The 20,503-nt window shown below is 46.3% G+C and overlaps 3 protein-coding genes across 9 annotated transcripts; 1 reads left to right on the top strand and 2 right to left on the bottom strand.

Moving 5' to 3' along the window:
* The first annotated feature begins 136 nt into the window (after positions 1-136).
* On the top strand, positions 137-2,941 carry SCNM1 (sodium channel modifier 1). Of its 2 annotated transcripts, none has more exons than XM_054563428.1 (7): positions 137-338; positions 549-619; positions 851-921; positions 1,039-1,136; positions 1,250-1,362; positions 2,460-2,654; positions 2,786-2,941. In XM_054563428.1, the coding sequence occupies exons 1-7, from the start codon at positions 288-290 to the stop codon at positions 2,883-2,885; spliced, it is 699 nt and encodes a 232-aa protein (XP_054419403.1). In that variant the 5' UTR covers positions 137-287; the 3' UTR covers positions 2,886-2,941. The 2 variants fall into 2 exon arrangements, with proteins under 2 accessions (XP_054419403.1, XP_054419402.1); XM_054563427.1 differs by having other exon boundaries at positions 851-939.
* A 535-nt stretch (positions 2,942-3,476) lies between these two features.
* On the bottom strand, positions 3,477-8,158 carry TMOD4 (tropomodulin 4). 6 transcript variants are annotated; one of them, XM_054563418.1, is made up of 10 exons: positions 8,032-8,095; positions 6,824-6,988; positions 6,459-6,615; positions 6,030-6,146; positions 5,443-5,532; positions 5,134-5,264; positions 4,932-5,039; positions 4,394-4,537; positions 3,991-4,135; positions 3,477-3,593 (listed from the first exon to the last, which is right to left on the bottom strand). In XM_054563418.1, exons 2-10 carry the CDS (start codon positions 6,944-6,946, stop codon positions 3,571-3,573), a joined length of 1,038 nt encoding a protein of 345 aa, XP_054419393.1. In that variant the 5' UTR covers positions 6,947-6,988; positions 8,032-8,095; the 3' UTR covers positions 3,477-3,570. The 6 variants fall into 6 exon arrangements, with proteins under 6 accessions (XP_054419393.1, XP_054419394.1, XP_054419396.1 ...); XM_054563419.1 differs by having other exon boundaries at positions 8,004-8,064; XM_054563421.1 differs by lacking the exon at positions 8,032-8,095 and adding an exon at positions 7,893-7,937.
* A 343-nt stretch (positions 8,159-8,501) lies between these two features.
* On the bottom strand, positions 8,502-19,357 carry VPS72 (vacuolar protein sorting 72 homolog). Its single transcript, XM_054563027.1, has 6 exons — positions 19,185-19,357; positions 15,433-15,585; positions 15,142-15,256; positions 14,554-14,730; positions 9,381-9,525; positions 8,502-9,066 (listed from the first exon to the last, which is right to left on the bottom strand). Exons 1-6 carry the CDS (start codon positions 19,299-19,301, stop codon positions 8,691-8,693), a joined length of 1,083 nt encoding a protein of 360 aa, XP_054419002.1. The 5' UTR covers positions 19,302-19,357; the 3' UTR covers positions 8,502-8,690.
* Positions 19,358-20,503: the final 1,146 nt, after the last annotated feature.

Below are 20,503 nucleotides of genomic sequence, written 5' to 3'. Positions count from 1 at the left end.
CTGAATCCAGCCGGACAGCAAGCTCTTTGCTAAAAGACTTCATTTCCCAAAAGGCTACGCGTCTGAGGGGTCGCAGGGGACCATAGGAAATGCAGTCCCCCTTCCGTGGGCAGGAGGCCGGCTTTCGGGGCCGCGCAGTGCGTTCCTGAAAGCGCGTCCCCGGAAGTAAGGAGGCCAACCGGAAAGAGACCAGAGGGAAGGAGACGCCCCATTCTTGCTACGGTAGCCTGAAAGGAGCGGGGAAGCCTGTGCGATAGAATGTGTTATTTCTGGGATTCACAGTCGTGATGTCTTTCAAGAGAGACGGGGACGATTGGAGTCAACTCAATGTGCTCAAAGTAAGCGCGAGAGGGGAGCGTCTAGAGCAGCTTCCGCTGCCCTCTGAAGGCCGTGGAGAAGTTGTTTTGTTGCTGTAGCAACAAAATCGGGGGGCGGGAGAAAATCAGGCGACTAGTGCTTGGATGTAAGTTTTCTTCCCTGCCATCTCCCTTCTACCCCTTTCTCCTATTCCGCTGATCTGTCCGGACTTCTTCCCCTTCCCTCTGCAGAAGCGAAGAGTCGGAGACCTGCTGGCCAGTTACATACCAGAGGATGAGGCGCTGATGCTACGGGATGGACGGTGAGGTCGAAGAGTGGATCAAGCCTGAGGGTTCTGAGATTAGAGGCTCAATAAACTTGTTAAGGAGGAGAGCGGGAGTACCTGGCATTTTTTTGGTGGGGAGTGAGGGACAGGGATGTGGGTCGCGGAGATTGGGAAAGTTGAGAATTGGGCTTTGGAAAGGACTGCTAGGACAGGGTGGGACCTACGGCAGAGACCCCACACCCCGGGGACTATTTATCTTCTCTCCAGCTTTGCTTGTGCCATTTGTCCCCACCGACCTGTACTGGACACCCTCACCATGCTGACTGCCCACCGTGCAGGCAAGAAACATCTGTCTAGTAAGTTTACAGGAAGAAAGATGATAGAGAATAAACCCTTAAAATGTATTTAGAGCACTCATCGTGCTCTGCTTTTAATTCTCTTAACTTTCTTCTCAGGCCTGCAGCTTTTCTATGGCAAGAAGCAGCCAGGGAAGGGAATGGAGCAGAATCCAAGACAGCAGAATGAATTGGAGAGAGAAGAGACCAAAGCAGAGGTAATCAGAGGTGGAAGGGTGTGTTCCAGGCAAGATGGTGCTGCATATCTTAGGCTTGAAGGGCCTTGGCTTCTAGAAAGAAGTGCTGACACTGTCTTCCTTCTCCATACCAGGCTCCTCTGTTAACCCAGACTCGACGTATCACCCAGAATGCTCTGCACAGAGCTCCTCACTATAACAGTTGCTGTCGCAGGAAGTACAGGACCGTGAGATGTGAAAATCAGGGGTAGGTGGGGACAAAAAAGTAGGTACATGGTTCTTAAGTTATTGTTTTCCAGTTTGTATTCTCGGGAATACTAGTGTTCTGGAGATGTTAACTGGTATTTCAGGAAAAAGATAATTTTGTAATTTAAAAGAAGTTTGGCAAATGACACTTAGTAGGATGACAAAGTAGAAGACCCTTTTTTTTTTTTTTTTTAAGATTTTCTTTATTTATTTTTCACAGGGAGGGGAAGGTAGGGAGAAAGAGAGGGAGAGAAACATCAGTGGGAGCGAAACATCCGCAGCTGCCTCTCTCTTGCCCCCAACTGGGGACCTGGCCCACAACCCAGGCATGTGCCCTGACTGGGACTCAAACCAGTGACCTTTCCGTTTGCAGGCTGGTGCTGTATCCACTGAGCCACACCAGCCAGGGCAGGATGCTTTTTTAAATCCTCAACTGAAGATATATTTATTGATTCTTTTTAGAGAGAAGGGAGAGAGCGAGAGAAACATTAATGTGAGAGGAGCATTTATTGGTTGCCTCTGCTATGTTCCCCGCCTGGCAATCTACTGGGAATCAGCAACTGTCTCATCCCCTGCACCTATGAGCCCCATGAACCTGCAACCTTTAGGTGTATGGAACGACCACCCAGTCAGGGCCGAAGTAGAATACTTTAAAAATATATGTTTATTGATTTTTTTTAGAGAGAGAGGAAAACATCAATGTGAAAAAACATTGATAGGTTGCCTCCTGTAAGTGCCCTGACAGAGCATCGAACTTGAAACCTAGGTATGTGCCCTGACTGGAAATCGAACCCCTAACCTTTTGGTGAATGGGCTGATGCTCCAACGAACTGAGCCACACCAGCAAGGACTAAAGTAGGATGCTTTTGAAGAATAGTAACATTAGTATATTTTAAGAGCTCTACGAAGTCTTAAGATAAAAGACTTTAGAATTTTAATCTAGCCTTTCCTAAATTAATTTGATTTGGAAAGCCTTTTTATGCAGGACACAATATCTTGAGGAATGCAGTTTAGGAAATACTGCTTTGAGTTGGGAGTCACAGGAGAGATGGTGCTTTGCTTTACTGCTTTGACAGATTGTGATTCTTCTCTACTCAGACCAGAAGCACCTCGTCCCCCTGTTTTGCCTTCCCCTTTGCCGCCCCTAGACGTTGAACTTCAAAGTGGGAAGACCAGTAGGGACCCTGAGCCTGGGGCTGGCCCACAGGCCAAGGAGTCAGCAACTGTCTCATCGCCTGCACCTATGAGCCCCACGAGAAGACGAGCCCTGGAGCATTACCTCACCCTTCGAAGGTGAGTATGCAGAATCACTTTCCCCTTTTTTCTATGACCCACCCCACTTTGAAACCTTCTTGTTTTTTCTTGTCCCAGTGAATTCTCAATAAACCTTTCCTGACCAGTTCTATTTTCTCTGATGTTTCCAGCTCTGGATGGATTCCAGATGGACAAGGTCGATGGGTAAAAGATGAAAATGTTGAGTTTGACTCTGATGAGGAGGAACCTCCTGATCTCCCCCTGGACTGACACCCTCTTTCCCCATTTAATTCACAAATAAACTTCAGTGGGCGCTGGGAGCCTAACTTTCCTCAAGTCTGGTTCCTTGTCCTACTTTAGAATTTCAGACGTGTTCCTTCTCAAACTGGCCAGTCCTTCCCTGCAATGTACATACGCAGCTCCCCATACTTCCAGCCCCTCCCCCACCTTCTACCAAAGTCATGCCAAGCGTCAGCTGCATGCAGCCCAGTGCCCTATTAATAAGTCTGTCAGAAGGAGGTCTTTGCCCTTCATGGTGTCTGCCTTCTCTCCTACCTCTACTCAAAGTCCTTTCCTCCTTCAAATCACAGGGTTGTGGATAGAAACGGACGGGGAAAGGTCTGGCCACATCTGGAAACAGGACTGAGGCTAAGTATCCTGTGAAAGTAGAAGAGACTAAAGGCATTGGCAGGGTTATGGGGAACACCAAGGGAGGGAGCTCCCCCACCTTTTCCTAGTAACTTGAACCTCCCTGCCTGTTGATCCCCAGAGTATAAATAATCCCCTGATGAACTGGCAGTAACCCTTGGGTGTTAGCGCCAAGACTTCCACCCCAAAGCCCAAGGCAGGAGGCAGACAGAGTGGACAGAAGGACCTTTATTTACAGGAAAGGGAGACAGATGAGGATTTAAGCATTCAGGGCTCCCAGCTGTTGATGGTAAAGGCAAAGGTAGTGTTATCTCTTTTTTTGCTGGCGACCTATAAAGGAGGAAAAATAAACACAAGTTTTGTTCCATCTCTTGCTTTCTGCAAAGGTGGTCATCTCCTTCCCAGTTCATTGGCTAGACTTGTAAAGCGGTAATGTCTTAGGCCACCAAACATGCTCACGCCACATTAAGAAAAGAAAATAAGAAATGACACAACAAAAATACTATGCTTCCAAATAGGCATGTCTAGCTTCCTTTCCACTTTTCTGCAGGTATATATTTGGGGCAGGGGACTTTGCTCTCTACTCCTGGACCACTTCTTGGATTCGAACTACTCATGTGAATATTGCTCTGACAGCACTCCCGGCTGTTACTAAGTCCCCTTTAGGACTATCCATCAGCTTCTGCACCCACTTGACCCTCCCAACACCATGTCTGCAGTTACTCACGTAGTTCATTGTTCCGGGTCATGGCCTGGGCTGCCCGCGCTCGTGGCCCCTGCTGTGTAAAATGGTAGCCGAAGCGCACGATGGAGGGACACTGTTCGAGCACGGTGGCCATCTCCATCTCCACTGCGTCACCAGGCCACTGGCGCTGGGAGGGAGAGATGAAAGCTGTCAGCTACTCTCTCTGGGCTGTTCACTGTTCCAGACCTCCCACCCTTTGGGAGGTCAAAGAGGCTTGTTTCTCTCGCGTGGGTGATGAGAGGTGCTGGTTTAGCTGCCTTCATAGAGACAATGAAGAGCAATCAACAAAATCAGATGAGATCCTGACCCAGTGGCTGGGCTGCCTCAGGGAAGAGACTCAGTAAGAGTTAGCTGAATGCAAAGCCCACAGGAAGGAAATGCTGACCTGGTTGTCTACACGGAGCTCAGTGAGTGTGGCATTTTCCCGAACTGCCTTCAGCACAGCCATGAGCCCTGTGCTGCTAATGAAGTTGGATTCAATGTTCAGGCTCTGGAGGCTACGATTCTCACGCAACATGTCAGCCACCGCCTGGGTAGTAGGGACTTGGGTTAGGATTAGGGGACAGTTTCAGAGATGACTGAGGAGAGAGAACAGGAGCAAGAGGGAAACACAGCTCTCTGAGATGAGTCCTTGAGGAGCTATAGGTGGGGCTAGAGGGAGATGGAAGTCAGGACGGGTAGTAGGGGAAGCAGGGAGGTTAAGTGTGTGGTAGAGTTGCGGGTGGTAGAGAGGATTGTGGCTCTTTGGGACGATGATCAGAGGGTTTCAGAGCTGTGAGCCTCAGGACAGGGTAGGAGTCTCCATCAGGACTACCCAAAGAGCATGAGGGGCACAGCACCCCCCGCACAACCCTGTATGACAGCCCTGCCAGGGAGGCATGTCAGGTTACGGGGAGAGGGCTAGGGACGTCAACCAGCCTTACATTGGCAATCGGGTCACCACTCTTTGTGGCCACCAGACTGAGGCTCTGGACATGGGTATTTGTCTTCATGGCCTCACACAGTTCGGTTAGCTTGGGTATTGGGATGTCCTGTTACAGGGGAATAGGAGGAGATGGTGGGCTAAGGAACTCACATGTCAGCACTTACCCAAGTGGTGGTGTTTGGAGGATGGGAGTCAAATACCTGTATATTATTGAGGTTCACTTCCTCCAGCTCCTTGTCATTGCTTTGAACACGCTTTAGTATCTCCTCGATGTTTGTGGGATTTGGGGGCTCGTCTGGCACAGGCTTATACTTGTCAGGCTGCACCACACCTGTGGGTGAGGGCAGGAAGGAAACCCCACGTCCCCCACAACCTCCTCCCTGTTGGTTCTCTTTTCACTTCTGCACATGTCCTCTCCCCAATTCACCTGTTTCATCCTTTGCTACCTTTCCTCAGACTCTGGGTCTGCCCGCCAAGAGCCCTGGGGCCCTGCTCCCAAACACACTCACTGCTAATGCCTTCGGTGTTACAGATTTCTCCGCTGCAGAGGGCATCATAGTATTGCTTGTTGCTCATCAGTGTGTACATGCCCAGGATTGCTGGACAGAGGAAGCAGAGGGGGGACACGGAATGAGAAGAAGGGATTTGTTCCAAGCCACCCCTCCCACTTCGTTCCGACTCTTGCATTTTTTAAGTTTGACCTCTTCTACTCTTCCAAAGAGGTTCCCCTCCCTTGGCCCCAGGGGTCCCTTTCTGTAAACTGCTTAAGGCAGGGGTTTTTTAAACACCAAGAAAGGGCTAAAGGAAGGCCCCTAAGGAGCCAATAGAGGGTGAGGAGGTCTGTCAGACTTCCTCCTGTTTTAGCCAGAATCGTTCCACTTTTATTTGTTTTATAATCTCTGTAAAAATGCCCTTGAGATTTTAACTTATTTTAAAAAAAGCAAACAAGTGACTAACATAAATAACAAAAAAACCACTACCTGAGGCTTTCTCAAACACTCTTTTGGTTTAGGGCCTTCCGCACTAATCCCATGCCATGAATAGGACCCTCTGCCCCTGGCCTTTCCACCCTCCTCAGCTTCCCACAGCTGCTCACCTGCAATATCACACATCTCAGCATCTGTGGCATTGGCCAGTGCCTGCTCCAGCTCAGGCTCCAGAGTGATCTGCTCCTCTGGTGGAATTTCCCTTTTGGGTTGAATATAGGGTTTCCCTGATGGGGAAGGAAGCATGATTCAGGTAAAGGTCATTTCTCCTAAGATCCTGGCCTCCAGCTTCCTTTCCTTCTCCAGGAGGTTTTGGAGTGCTGGGTCACTAGGGGACAACAGAAAGCCTGAATCCTCTACAAGCTCAGGGCTCCTGAGTTCCCTGATCTTTTTTGTAAGAGCTGAAGAGTACAAGCTCGCATGCAGGTATCAGGGCAGCAGAGTTCCTGGGCAGCTAGGAGCTGGCAGGGAAGCTGGAGGGGGAAGATGTGAGAGAGCCATTTGTGTTCTGGGAGACACGGATGGCAGGGTCTCCATACCCTTCTTCTCGCCTGTGAAGGGCACCAAGTCATCTCGCTCTTTGACCTCTAGTGCCTGCTGCTCCAGGTACTGCAAAAGGGCGTCTCGGTCCAGTGGCCCCGTTGGGCTCTTCTTTGTCTGGTCGCGTTGTCTTAGTCCAGCTGGCAGGAGCATGTTCTTAGGGATGAGTTTTGGGGAGCAAGTCAGACCTCCCCTCTGACATGGGGCACCTCCAGGGCTCCCTAAAAGATCTCCAGACATCTGTTCCCTGGCCCTCCTGGGACTCCAGTCCTTATAGGTAGCTCTGGTCTCAGCCACCCAGGGCCCTGCACCCTTCCCCAAAGGCCTGGGGACTGCCCCTGGTTCCTTGTTCTGGAGCCCCTACCTCGGGGTCCATTTCCTGTAGCTCGCAGTCCAGCTGCTCGAGCTCCTCAGGGCTCAAGGTCCTTAGGATCTCATCTTCATCTACGTCTCTGTATTTCTCCAGTTCCTTCAGATACGATGACATGATGGCCCCCTCCCCCTCCCCACCGTGTAGCACTCACAGAGCCTGGGGAACATGGGGAAAGTGGTTGGATAATGGAAAGACCTATATGGACAAACACAGAGGACACAAAGAGACCGGCCAGGGAGCAGAACCATGAACTGGATGCCTTAATGTTAGAAATCTAGCTGGGTGTGGGAAGATGGGGGAAGTTAGGCTGTTCAGTTAGGACCAGAGCTTCCTTCTTCCTGCTTCCCCAGGTTCCAGGTGTTCTGGATGGGGATCCAGGCTGGATTTGTCTTCCCACTGTGCGACAGAGAAATCCTGGCAGCACCCCTCCCCTATAGCTTCGCCCGTTGGGCCTCCTGACCTAGCACAGCTGCCGGGAGCCCTGCCAGCACAGCTGGCCCCAGGCCCAGTGCCTATTGAAGGAAAGTGGGGAGGTGGGCCGAGAACTTCAGGGATATTCCTCCTCTCTTCCCCATAATGCAATCTTTTTCTCAAGCTGGCTTAAGAAAGCAAGGATTGGGGTTTTGGAGAAATGACAGTTCTCTTACCCCACCCTCATTTCTTCTTTCATTGTGGAGGATCAAGATTTCACTTTCTACTTTTCTAAAATTCTGAAGTCCTAAGGGAAAGCCAGGGTGCAGAGTAGCTGGGGGAGCGGGTACTTTGAGGTTGGGGGAAGGGTGGTATGGCCTCAGGAGGAAGGGCTGAGTCCCCATAATTTGTCCCTGGCTTTGGACAGGAAGGTGACACCAGACCAAAGGGTGAAAAATACCTTCTAAATGGGATAAAGTTTCTTTAAAAACAGTGGATTAAATTTGCACAATCGTTTACAAAATAAAAAATACTTCGAAGCTACACATACACACCATGCTGAATGTGAAAGCCACAAAGTGTGTGATACTTATGTTGACAATGTAAACTACACAGTTAAGGGATATGACAGACAGTGGCAGAAACTTACATTGAGTGACAGAGACAGAGACACACTTTGCATTATTCCCGATTGGAGCCGCTTCCCAGAGCCATCTCCCACCGGGCTCTGATCCATAAGCCCCCTGCCTTCCCCACCTACCAGTCCTGATGGCCACTTCCCTCCTCACCTCCCCTTCTGTCGGTCAGTCTGTCTGTTCTACTGGAGCACACTCTCCGCGGCAGGAGGAGCCCAGTGCCCGGGTGCCGGGGGAAAGGGTGGGGGAACAGTGAGCTCAGCATTTTATTATTTTAGCTCTGGCCAGGTGGGGGGTAGTGGGAGATCACATATACACAGCCCCCATACCCTGCCCAGCCCTGACAGCCTCTAGTGGCCACCAACAGCCATGACACCTCCTCCCTCTTCAGATAGATCCTACTTATTTGGAGCCTGCTGCATTCAAAGCAGTGACTGTACGGTGATATAAAGGTGAGTGTAAGGACTTTGTTTTCTAATTTTAAGATGTTTATAATCTAGCTGGAGGGATACTTTACAATTTAAAAAGGGCAGCTATTAAACAAATATAAAGACCCATATATACTCGGACATTCACACATACTTACTGCTCCCAACCCTAGATTAGACATCAGACAAAAGGGATCTTTCTATTTTATTAGATTAAAAAACACAAACAAAACCAATAAGAACTAGGGGAAAAGATGGTGAAAGAAATACAGAGAAGGGCTGGGGCGAGATTAGAGATGACAAAGGGAGAAATGGGGAGTGGAGGCGGGACACTGAGAGCCCGCGGCAGGGCAGGAAAGAGGTTCCTGAGCAACAGAAATCTCTTCATTTGATGACAATTTTCTGGCGCAAGGCTCGAGGCCCAGAGCCAGGCAGGGGCTCCGGAGGTGGGGGGCCCGGGCCCAGGGCTGAGGCAGTGGGGGGCAGTCCGTGGGCAGTGATGTACTTCTTGTAGGCCTCACGGATGATCTTGAAGGCTCGAGCAGTGGCGTAGGGTATGTCAGTAACAGGGTCCCGGTAGAGGGCCGGGCGATGGGTCACTGGGCAGACCTCCCGAACAGGGACCTTTGGGGGCCGCACTTGGGGAAACCATTCTTCAAATGTCGCATCATCACTAAAAGTGATGAAGGTGCGTGAGCAGCGAGCAGGAGGGACAGCAGGTCCAGTCCCTGCACGGGGAGCCGTGGGAGCAGGATCAAGTCTGAAGAGAAAACAACAGATAAAGAGATCGGAAAGGTGAGAAATGAGGAGGAGGAAGCAGAGTGATGGCAACATTCTGAGAGAATCTATTAAGTGACAGATGGAAAAAGAAAGCTGGGCTGGATGGAAAAACAGAAAAGAGGGAGAAAAGAGGCCATAAGGGGAAGAAATAGGGACTTGAAGGGAAGGAGAATCTGAAACATATCGAAATGTCAGTAAGAGCTGTGTGAGGAAAGCAAGTGAAATAGGGTTGAGAAAATAAAGCTGAAAGAAGAGAGAAACCTCCCTCCCCTTTCCCCCTTGAGAGTGGCTCACCCTTCCACATCGACATTCTCTTCCTTAGGGCCTGGCTCTGCCACCAGCGGCACTGTCACTGAATGATAGGTGATTGTGGGCCCGGGGCACTTCCGCTTCTTGTGAACCTGCTTCTTTTTGTCAGCTTCGAGTCGCTCATATGTCTCTTCACGGTCAAAAGAAGGAATGAGAGGATGGTCAGTTCCCCCTCTCCCCATACCCCAGTTCCTACAGTCTCTCAACAGTCTTCCTGGATGTGCAGTCACTGCCTACTAAGCCAACTGTGAAAGTCCTCCAAGGTCCTCTAGCATCTCGCATCCTAATAGCATCCTGCTTGCCTTTTTTGAAATCTTCCTTGCTCACCATTTCTCAAGTCCACGTGGCTCCGCACCCACGCAGAACTGTAGGACTTCAGAGTTGGAAGGGACGCTTTGAGTAGGAGCCCTTTGAGTAGGACCCTCCCCACAATTGCCCTGTCAACTCCCAGGCATCACATTACATCTTTAGGCCTCTGCAGTCATTGCAGAGTTCTTTCCTATTTTGAGCTGAAATACACTTGCTGATGACATCATTTTTATCTTTTAAGGCCATAGAGGACAGAGTCTATCTATCTTCCACATGGCAGTCCTTTAAATAGCTAAAATTAATGTCCATGTGTCTCCAGGCTGATCACAACCCCCATCCCATTGACCCATTCCTCATATAATATGGCTTTGAGTCACTCCCTCCTTTTGCCACCCTGGATCCTAGGACACTCTTCTATTACTGTACGTATCACAGTCTATGGCAAGGTGGCAAGCTGGCAGCCCACTTAAGTATTCTGTTTGATCTGTATTGTCTTTTAAAGAAAAATTTGAATTAGTTGTTGATATTTAAAAATTAGACAATTATTTTAAATACAGAGATTTCTGGTCTCTCTTAAAAAATAACAAGAGCCCTGCCTGGTGTGGCTCAGTTGATTGAGTGCCAGCCTGCAAACCAAATGGTCGCTGATTCGATTCCCAGTCAGGGCACATGCCTGGGTTGTGAGCCAGGTCCCCAGTTGGGGGCGCGTGAGAGGCAGCAACACACTGATGTTTCCTTCTCCTTCTCCTTTCCTTCCCTTCTCTATATAAAAAAATAAATAAATAAATAAAGTCTTTAGTAAAAAAATAAGAAAATCTGGCAACCCTGGGCCTGAGTTCTCACACGTAGCTGAGCTGAGGAACTGCTCCTCCTTTCACGCGCACCTCTCTAATACACCACAGTCCCCCGGCACTGCTCTACAGACGTTCACTGTTAGTATGTATGTCTCCTCTTTGTGGGCAGTGACTGTGCCTCATATTACCTACAAATTAAGATTTTTAAAAACTTATTTACTTTTAGAGAGAGGGGAAGGGAGGGAGACAGACAGGGAGAGAAATATCGATGTGTGAGAACAACATCAATTGGTTGCCTCTCACACACCCCCCACTGGGGACCTGGCCCACAACCTAGGCATGTGTTCTGACTAGAATCGAACCAGCAACCTTCTTGTTCTCAGGCCAGCACTCAATCCACTAAGCTACAGCAGCCAGGGCATCATATTAGCTATACATTATCAAGTCATGCAGCATTCCACACATTACAGGCACTCAGTAAATATTTGTTACTGCATACATAGATGAAAATATTCTTGGTCCCTTTCCTCTGAATTAACTCCAAATTTCTGTTTCCTTGTTAAATGTGGGTACTGTGAACACAAAACTCTAGATAAATTCTAACCAGAAGAGTCCTCTAGAAACCCCTCAAGTAATTAAACCCTTTGTATATTTAAATTTCTGGCTGATATTACTGCTTTCTTTCCCTTGAGCCAATCTTCCAACCCTTCTTCTCTCGAACACTTCCTTGTACTCTCTGTAGCACCTGCTCTGTAATCAGCCAACTCATTTACAACCTCCCTCACTCAGCATTCCTCTCACAACTGGCCTTACCAGAAACCTGTCACCTACTGAGGCCACCACTCTCCCTGCAGCCCTCTGGCAGAGGCTGCTCATCCTCTCACACCCACGCAAGATATGCCTGTGTCCTGCAGAGTCCCACACTGTAGCTTTCGGATCACTGTTATTCTACCCACCTACACAGTCACTTCTGAGACCTAAGGCCACAATCTAGCTTACCTTCTCTCCTTCTTAGTCAGTCACTCCCTCACTCATGGAAGACTTTGGCAATGGTTCTCAACTTCTATCATCTCAGGTCACCCTGGTAACTTCAAAGTGCACACAAGTAGCCCCTTCAACACCACATCCCTAGTTTCTTTATAACCTCATCTTCTGACAACCTTTCTGTCCATGACACATTAGTTACTCCACTCTGCTATAGCTACAGCCTAGACTTTGTCAATGTCTGAAACTGCCCCAGCTCTAAAATATTCAAAACCACACACCCAGGTTCTTACCACAACATTCTACTCTTCAGGTCTGTTTGCTTCTCTATCCTATAGATAACTGTTCTTCTACTTCTTCAGCACCTGCTGTACATGGGTTCTCCTCATTCTATCAGCCCCTTCCAGACTTCATTTTCCTTTTAAAATGAAGCTTAGATTCTTCAGCCTACCATTTCAGTCATTCTCTTGTTAATGTAAACTCCCACACCTACACCTGGACTGCTGAGTGCTATTAGAGAAAAATTATACAACAGGTCAAATCAACTCACCACACATTCATGGTCTCATACTTCAACAGACCTCCGACACCAGCAGATGATCCTATCTCTACAATCTTTACAACACCCTTCACTCTCCTCAAGCTTCCAGCTCTATCTCCAACACCTGACAGATGATAGTGCCCAAGAGACATCAGATGAAAACTACTGCAATGTCCTGCTCTGGATTTACAAACCTACAGTTATAAGTCACCCGCCCTCCCTTCCTCTTAACTTAGGCCGATTCTTCCACCTGTGCTTTAGCCCCACCTCCTTTCTCCCACTCCACCCCTCACTACTCCCAAAACCTACACTATTAACCACCCTTTCTTTCTTATCTAATTAACTTCGGCTGCATCTCACCAACTATACAGTCCTGCCAATCTTTGAATAAAAAAAAAAAGGAAAAAACAAACAAAAAAAAACAGGGACAAACTCTATCTTGACCCCAGACAATACCCCCCCACCCCCCTGCCCGCCCTGCCCCATAGCTTCTAGTGCTTCTCCTATCTTTCATAGCCAAAGTTATAAAGTTTGGCTTCCCAACCAACTTCAAAATGGTTTGGTACCCAAAAAGGGCTCCCTAAGGTCATCTCTGACCTCCATGTCACCCACATCAATGGGCACTTCTCAGTTCTCCTCTTAACTGGTGTTTCAGAAGCATTCAGCAGTTACTACTCTCTTTGAGAACATGCTTTTTCCTTGGCATACTTAAGACAAACTTTCCTGGAGTCCTCCAACTCTCTGGCCACGCCATAGGTTCTTCTCTAAGCTCTTCCTTTTGTACAAGACCATTACATTTCATTTATTTTTTTTAAAGATTTTATTTATTTATTTTTAGAGGGGAAGGGAAGGAGAAAGAGAGGGAGATCGATCGATTGGTTGCCTCTCGCATGCCTCCAACTGGGGACCTGGCCCTCAACCGAGGAATATGCCCAGACCGGGAACTGAACCAGTGACCTTTAGGTTTGCGGGAGGATGCCCAACCCTCTGAGCTACACCATTACATTTTAATGTTTACAGGATTCTCTTGGGCCTGCCCTCTCTTCTTACCCTATACTTCCTCCAATGTCATCAATTACTATTCATATTCTAAAGACTTCCATTTATATTTCTGGCCTAGAACTCTTGAGCACCAAATTTATGTATTTAACTGATCCCTCTGCACTGTACAAGTTGCTCACAGGCGCCTCAAATTCATCATGTTCAAAAGTGGGCTCAATGCTGAATCTGCCCCTCTGGGGTTGCCTATGTCAGTTACTGATGTCAGAAGCCTGAGAGTCACTCTCCTGACGGTGGCCTGAACCAGTCAATGTGGTCAAAGAATGTAGATTGTAATTAGTGATATCAAGGTGATCTCATTGTTTATGATGGTTTTCAGTCATTTATGTTTGATAAAGATTACATTTTTCGCCCTGACTGGTGTGGCTCAGTTGGTTGGGTGTTGTCCCACGAGGTGATGGGTCACTGGTTCAATTACCAGTCAAAGCACATGCCTGGATTGCAGGTCTGGTCCCAGTTGGGGCATGTGCAAGAGGCAGCCGATCAATGTTTCTCTCTTGCATTGATGTTTCTCTACCTCTTTTTCCTCCTCCCTTCCCCTCTCTTTAAAAATAAATAAAAATCTTAACTTAAAAAAAGATTTCTCATTTTGAAGCCAATATGATGGGGAAAATAAGTCATGAGAATATACCTTGAAGATGCTGGAAAGGAACTAAATATTTTCTCAATCACTGTCTAAATTTCAAAACTATTATTAAACTGGAATGGGTTGGATCCCAGATAGTCTGGGTAAACAATCTTCCACTCCATAGTGAAATCGCATTTGTGTTATGCATTTTCAATTATATATGCTTGTCAAAAAAAAAAAAAAAGAGAGAGAGAAAGATTCAGAGGGAGAAAATGAACAAATTAATATTGTAGGTGATTCTACCTATTATTTCACTTTTTCACTCAATGAAAGTATGACCCAGAGTGAACACGTGAAATCTGCTGTCCCCTCGGTTTCTTGTGTGCCACTTATGATTTGAGAATCTGACCACCATACAAAGAAATGTATATTTTTGTATAATATATTATTATATACGATTGTGTACCCAATAGCGCATAAACTGAAGAGATTTAAAAATTTTTTACTTTAGAGCAATTTATCTCATGAACTGATTCTACTGAATTTCTAATTCTCCTAATCATTAAAATAGGCATTACTACCCCAATTGTCAACAAAGAAAGGAAGATGCAAGTGAGTTAGGTAATTTGCCTGCAGTCTTATAGCAACTGAACAGCAGAATTAGAGTGGGAACTCAGTTCTATACAACCCTTACCTTACACCAAAGCACCTCAATATTACTTGTTCTTCTGAGCCTTCAAAAGTGCCTGGTTCTTTGCTCCTAATTATTTACTATCCACATTTTTTCCTTCTGATTCCCTTCTCCAAAATCTCCACCTTTCCAGTTCTTTGGATCCTCCAGCTCTCAGCTTTTCTCATGCTCCTCGGCCCCTCTACCCACTGTTATCAAAACCACACACTGACCCAGCGAACGTAAGTTGAGCTCCTCTGTGATCTTGGCCTCCCTGAGCAGCTCCTCCTGGGTCAGTGGCCGCTCACAGTGGGGGCCCTTTCGCCGCCGTGACTGGCCCTGCCTTTCCTGTACCCGCAGGAATGTTTGTCGTGTATGTTCAGCTGTAGATTGACGCATGGACTTCCGACCTGGTAAGGATATCAGAGAAGAAGAAATCTTTGAATTCATGTCCACCTTCTTTATTTTTTTAAAATTTTAAAACTTTTTGTTTGGAAATCATTTTAAATTTACAGAAAAGTTGTAATAGTACAAAGAACATCCATGTATGCTTTACCCAGATCACTTACTGTTAACAATTTGCCCCATCTGCATTCTGTATGTGTGTGTGTGTGTTATATTTTTTTTTTCCTGAATAATCAGAATGTGAACTCAGCTGCACACATCATGACTCTCTACCCCTAAATACTTCAGTGTATATTTCCTAAGAATAAGGGTTTTCCTTACATAACCATAATACAGTTATCAACTTCAGCTAATTTGACAGATACTTTTATCATCATATTCCAGTTTTGTCAATTGACCCAAACTTCCCTACTCACTGTCAGAGCCATCATCCTGTAGTTCTAGAGGTAGCAGTGCCTTCTCTTCTCGGGTCTTCTGAGAGCTACCAGCTGGTGTGCTGGCCTTTCGAGGCCTCAAGCTCTTGAGGGGCTCCTGAGGACAGATTGGAATCAGACACCAAGGACCAGAGAGATAGGGAGAAAGGAGATGAGAATCTTGAGAGAAAACTGGCACTGTAAGAAATGGGACTGGTACAGGGAGTACTGGGACCTGATGAAAGGGAAAACAGAAATGAGGGAAGTTGGAGAACACCAGGACTTCCCCTGCACCTTATAGGCTTTCGTGACTACTCGGCGCTTCCTTCTTGGCTCCTCTGCTTCTCCATCGCTGGATGGTTCATCCCCTTCATCAATGTCAAAGTCAGAGTCCACCTCATCCTCTGTGTCTGACTGGTCTCCTTGATACTCATCATCTCCTGATTCCTGAGGACACATGGAGATGAGGTTCTTGCTGGCATCAGAGTCATTATTGTCCCTCCAGGAAGAAAAGTTAAAATTGTTTTCTGGATAAGGGCTGCCCAACTCTCCTTCCCAACCCAGCCATTCATTTTCCTCAGGCAAGAAACCTTCCTAGCTGATGGCCTTTAGCTCCAGCACCACTCCTTCCAATAGTAATGGACTATTCTTTACCTACAGCACACCATGTTAAGCGCTGGGGTATAAAAGGATATGTTTTGATACCTACCTTAAGGGGTCTTACAGTCTAGTAGAGGGCAGAACAAAATATAAAAGGAAGTTTTAATACAAGGCAACATATAAAGTACCAGATGGCAATAAAATGTTATAGGTGTTCAGAGGAAGCCATACTTGCTATGGACTGGTGGCCTAGGAAGGTTTAAATGTCAGACTTTATTCCTTTAGACTACGGATTGGCCAGTTTTTCTGTAAAGAGCCAGATTAAGACAGGTAATGAGCCAGATTTGTCCAGTAGTGTGCACTGTGCAGAATCCTGCTTTAGACTGTTAACAATGAAGAGAACTTGAGCCACAGTTTAAAATACTGGTAGTATATAGACAGCCAAGAGGAAAGACGGAATTATGGGTTGATAGACGAGTGGGAACAAAACAGAAGCAGGACTGTGTATAGCATGTTTGTGGAATAAGGATTTAGACTTAAGTAAAGCAGAGCTTTATCTCTGGCAAGAAGTCTTCCTAGTTGACTGTGGCTCCAACACAGCCTCCTTCCAACATTAACTGATGCCCTGCGGGGCTGTAAGGTTTGAAAAGAATGTTGTACTCAATCTATAGAGAAACTTAAAAGTCAGATTAATAAAGTTATGACTTTAACTTGCAGGCCAGTGGCTCTCAAGCCTCTCCTTACTTGTCCCAGCATTAATAATCATTGTTGAAGTAAACTAATGTTACTGAGAAATGTCTCACTCCTCAGTTTTGTCAAGACAGAAAAAGTTTGGTATTACTACTACTGTATTTTGCCGTGCATATGGTGCACTTTTTTGCCTAAATTTTGGAGGGAAAAATAAGGATGCACATTATACATGGGTAGTACTAATTCTATATCTATATAAATGTTTTTAATTCTTTTATTTATGCTTATGTGTTAAAATTGTAACTCTAGAAAGCAATAATGATATCTGTATGTTCAAAAACAAATGTGAAAATTCTTTTATAGTATAAAAAAGTATCTAAATATAAATAATTGAATTAAAAAATAAAACGGAAGATTTTTTCCTGAAAGTTCGTGCCAAAAACATGGGTGTGTATTACATATGGAGCACATTATACATGGCAAAAATACAGTATGTATAGTGGGGAGCCACTGAAGATTTGATGGGAGAGGAAAACTGTGTACAAAGGGTGCTGCACAAAGTTCTGGGAGTGATTAAATGGGCTGGAGTAGAGAACATGTAGTATAGCCTAGACCTGAAGTGATGCAGAATAGGGTTAGGATGGCAGCCACACTGGAAAGGAAAGGGCTAAAAAACACTGGGGACAGAGGAGTTGACTGGGTGGGTGTGGCATCTCAAACGTAGCTCCCTCTTCAATCAGTGATGCGGACTAATGGGTTAATCTTGGTAAACACACTGCCAAAGCAAGCAAGTAAGAGACAGTTGACACTCCAAGCCTGCCAGTTCTATCTTGCACTGATGACCAACATTTCCTCCCAAATGATGTTTGTGAAAGACAGCCTGGGAATGCATTAATCCCCTCAGCTCTAACCTGGTATTAAGTCATATCACCAGATGGTAGTAGTTCAACTACACATTAGGTTAGTGCCCAATCAAAATGCTTTCACTAAGTTACAGATTTACTACCATTCTTTTGGCTTTTATTGAGGGTCATTAATAGACATGACTAGATAAGGAATGTTTTTACATCATCTACAAAACCCCTGCTATATATTTAATATATCAGGAAAGATTCTCCCTAGGATTTAATGCTGAACAAGTTCTGTCTCTCTTAAAGCACTTATATACTTTTCTTACTAAAAAAAGAAATTTAGGATTTGGCTGCCAGGATTCTCACAGCTAAATTTAATATCAATTGCTATTGCCATTTGTGCAGAAGCTCTTGGTACAATTACTTCTGATCTGTCTCTATTTTTACTGTTCCTACTTTTTGTTTATATCGTAAGCCTCCTTAAATCCTTTTTGGAAGCATGACGGGTACATATTAAATAATGACTCGTAAAATGACAGGAATAGGATAATGGCTTTTGGAAGAGGGATGAGAAAGTTCTATTTTAAACTGGCTGGTTAGGGCTGTGTAAGTAATGACTCCCAGTCAGTCACCAAGTCCTGTGGATTCTACTGCCGTAATTTCTCTTGAACCCTCCTGTTTATGTTTCTTTACTCCCACTGTACCCCTCAAGCCATTCTCTTCATTCCAGAGTGATCCTTCTACAGTACCAATTTGATCATCTTCTCAATCCTCTGGATGGAGAACAAAAACTCCTTAACCCTACCATGGCTCACAAGGCCCTACATGTTCTGGCCCATGCCTATTCCCTCCATCCTTACCAATCTTTATTCTCCTTCAGGTCTGGAGAATGAGAGCAGATGTGTAGGTCCTGGACCAGGACCTCAGTGCCTTTACACCTTCTGTCCCACCCGCTTTGTGGACTAACCTTTCTCCTCCCCCAGCTCCCAGTCCTACTGCTCTTTATCCAGCCAAGGCCTACTTTTCATACTGTTCTCAGCTTAAACATATGTCCCCTGGGGATACCCATCCCAACCAACGACTCTGACTCCCATGTGTTACCATAGCACCGTACGCTTACCACTTATTTCACTCACACATTTTAACTATTAACCCAACTAGCTCCCCGCTGAAGTCTGAAATATATAAGGGCAAAATACTGTTTTTAATACTGTTTTTCCCAGAGCCTATCACTGTGCAGGGCTTGCTCTAGGTGCTCAACACACACTTAAAGAATGGATAGATTGATTCCATACAAATTTAACAAATGTCAACCCAATCCAGACACTGGACTAGGCACTGGATGTATACTGTTGAACAAAACATACCACCTCTAACCCTACAGAGCTTACAAACTAATACGAAAATATAAACAAGCAGATCAAATCTCATTACAAAATGAAATATTCTATGAACGTAACAAAAGAGGACACCTTTTAGGACAGTCAAGGAAAGGTTATCTAAGGAGACGTTTACATTGAGATTTGAAAGCTAATAATGGGTAGACTAAGCCTCTCTATTTTGGGGAGTGGACCAATGCGCATATACCGCGTGACCAGGCCATGTCTCACGCGTTCTAGACGACAGGTTTGCGGTGAGATAAGCAACTAGAGAAGCACACAGTAGGTTTCTGCCATACTCTGGGGTGCTCCCACAGAGCTTCGCTATCCCTGCCTCGTCCAGAGTTCTCTCCCTTCTAGGACTCCACTGCATCTCCCCCGTACCCCACAACTTGCCCACCCGGTCTAGAGTTACCAACTGCCAAGGCTTCAATCTATATTCCCCGCCCCCTTCTTTGTCCGAGGTTCCTCCCTTCAGAGGTCCTTTTAGCTTCTTCCCCTCCCTCTTCCTGGGTCCCGCTCTTGCCTCCGTGAAACCCCCATAAGTCGTCTGGTAGAATTCATCTTCCTCCTCTGCCTCCAGAAGCCCAGAAAGCCGGTTCCCCGCGGTCTTCCGGGGGGCCCGGCCCCCAGCCAAACTCATATCGCCTACCACCAGGGGCCCCTCACCCTGCGCGGTTCTCGGAGCTCGGCGCTCTACACCACGACCTGCGGGTAGCAGGCGGGGCGGAAGCCGGTCATCTACAGGCAGAAGCAGCAGAGCGTCGAGGGGAACCTAGTCCCGCCCCCTAAACCGACTTTACTCTTCAGCCCCGCCCATTCCTGCGCAGACACCAGCCCCAAGCTCCCTGCCCTAGCTTGTGCAGACCTGGGTTGTGTGATGATTGGACTTGGTGACGCTGCCCTACTACGTTACGTCCAGAACTTGGGAAATCGACAAATTTTTATTTAGACGAGGCCAATCTTTCTTTGCTCCAGTTCATTTTTCACTCTGCTACCAATAGGAACCTTTCTAAAAACCCAGACTTCGTCACTCTTCTGCTCAAATATCTTTAATGGCCCCCTATCATCTACAGGATAAAGTCCAAAATCCTTGAGGCAGAATGGTAGTGTGGTTAAGGGCAGAGCCTTAGTACTTATCAGACTTGAGTTGGAGTTTGGACTTAGAGGTTCTAGCTGTGTGCCTTTGGGCACTTGCTTTACCTCTGTGAATCTCAGTTTTCTTGTCTGTAAAGTGGGGGGGCCAATAGTAACATCTGCTTCTGAAAGTTGTTGAGAAGGTTGAGAGATATAATCCTTGTAAACTGCTTCGTGCTGTATTTAGTGTGCACACAGACGTTTAATAGGTAATAACTACTATTAACATGGCACTCAAGAGCCTTCATAATTTAGCCTCTTCCTGCCTTTCAAACCTCACCTCCTGCCACATCATCCTATTCCATCATCACTCCCTAACCCCCAACTCTCTGTCATGCATCCATGCTGTTCCTTCTCTTTAGAATCCCTTTCCTTTCTTGTCTATCTGGAAAAACTCTAATTCTACAGGATAGTGAAGTCTTCTTGCATGCCCATTCCTCTCTTCCCAGCACAGTTCTCATAACCACGGAGATCGCGCCCCTTTGATTCTTTAGGATAGTTCCAGTTTCAGATAGCCTGTGGTATTGTCAAGCCTCTGTGTCAATGTTTCTTCCTATTTTTTTATTTGAAAAATATGGCTGTCAAGCCATAGCACTTGTACAAATTCTATGATGGCACCTGTTATGTTTTTTTTTTCCTAGTGATTTATGTATCTGCCTCTCTCATTAGCCTGTGATCTTTTTGAGGATAGGGAGTTTATCTTCACCT

The sequence above is a fragment of the Pteronotus mesoamericanus genome, unplaced genomic scaffold, assembly GCF_021234165.1.
Source record: "Pteronotus mesoamericanus isolate MK-2021 breed Mesoamerican mustached bat unplaced genomic scaffold, CSHL_Meso_final scaffold_705, whole genome shotgun sequence".
NCBI lineage: Eukaryota > Metazoa > Chordata > Mammalia > Chiroptera > Mormoopidae > Pteronotus > Pteronotus mesoamericanus.
This window is presented reverse-complemented; position numbering and strand designations above follow the sequence as displayed.

Bases quoted from the DNA above. Each gene is read 5' to 3' on its own strand.
- TMOD4 (XM_054563418.1), bottom strand. From the start codon at position 6,946: ATGTCATCGTATCTGAAGGAACTGGAGAAATACAGAGACGTAGATGAA. The intron at 6,616-6,823 runs GTAGGGGCTCCA...CTCATCCCTAAG, and splicing joins TACAGGAAATGGACCCCGAG to AACATGCTCCTGCCAGCTGG. The intron at 4,136-4,393 runs GTCAGCATTTCC...TCTCCCTCCCAG, and splicing joins AGCTCCGTGTAGACAACCAG to CGCCAGTGGCCTGGTGACGC.
- SCNM1 (XM_054563427.1), top strand. From the start codon at position 288: ATGTCTTTCAAGAGAGACGGGGACGATTGGAGTCAACTCAATGTGCTC. The intron at 339-548 runs GTAAGCGCGAGA...TTCCCTCTGCAG, and splicing joins GTCAACTCAATGTGCTCAAA to AAGCGAAGAGTCGGAGACCT. The intron at 940-1,038 runs GTAAGTTTACAG...CTTTCTTCTCAG, and splicing joins AGGCAAGAAACATCTGTCTA to GCCTGCAGCTTTTCTATGGC.
- VPS72 (XM_054563027.1), bottom strand. From the start codon at position 19,301: ATGAGTTTGGCTGGGGGCCGGGCCCCCCGGAAGACCGCGGGGAACCGG. The intron at 15,257-15,432 runs GTGCAGGGGAAG...ATCTGTCCTCAG, and splicing joins TAGTCACGAAAGCCTATAAG to GAGCCCCTCAAGAGCTTGAG. The intron at 9,526-14,553 runs GTCAGTGTGTGG...TTGACCGTGAAG, and splicing joins GCTCAACTTACGTTCGCTGG to AGACATATGAGCGACTCGAA.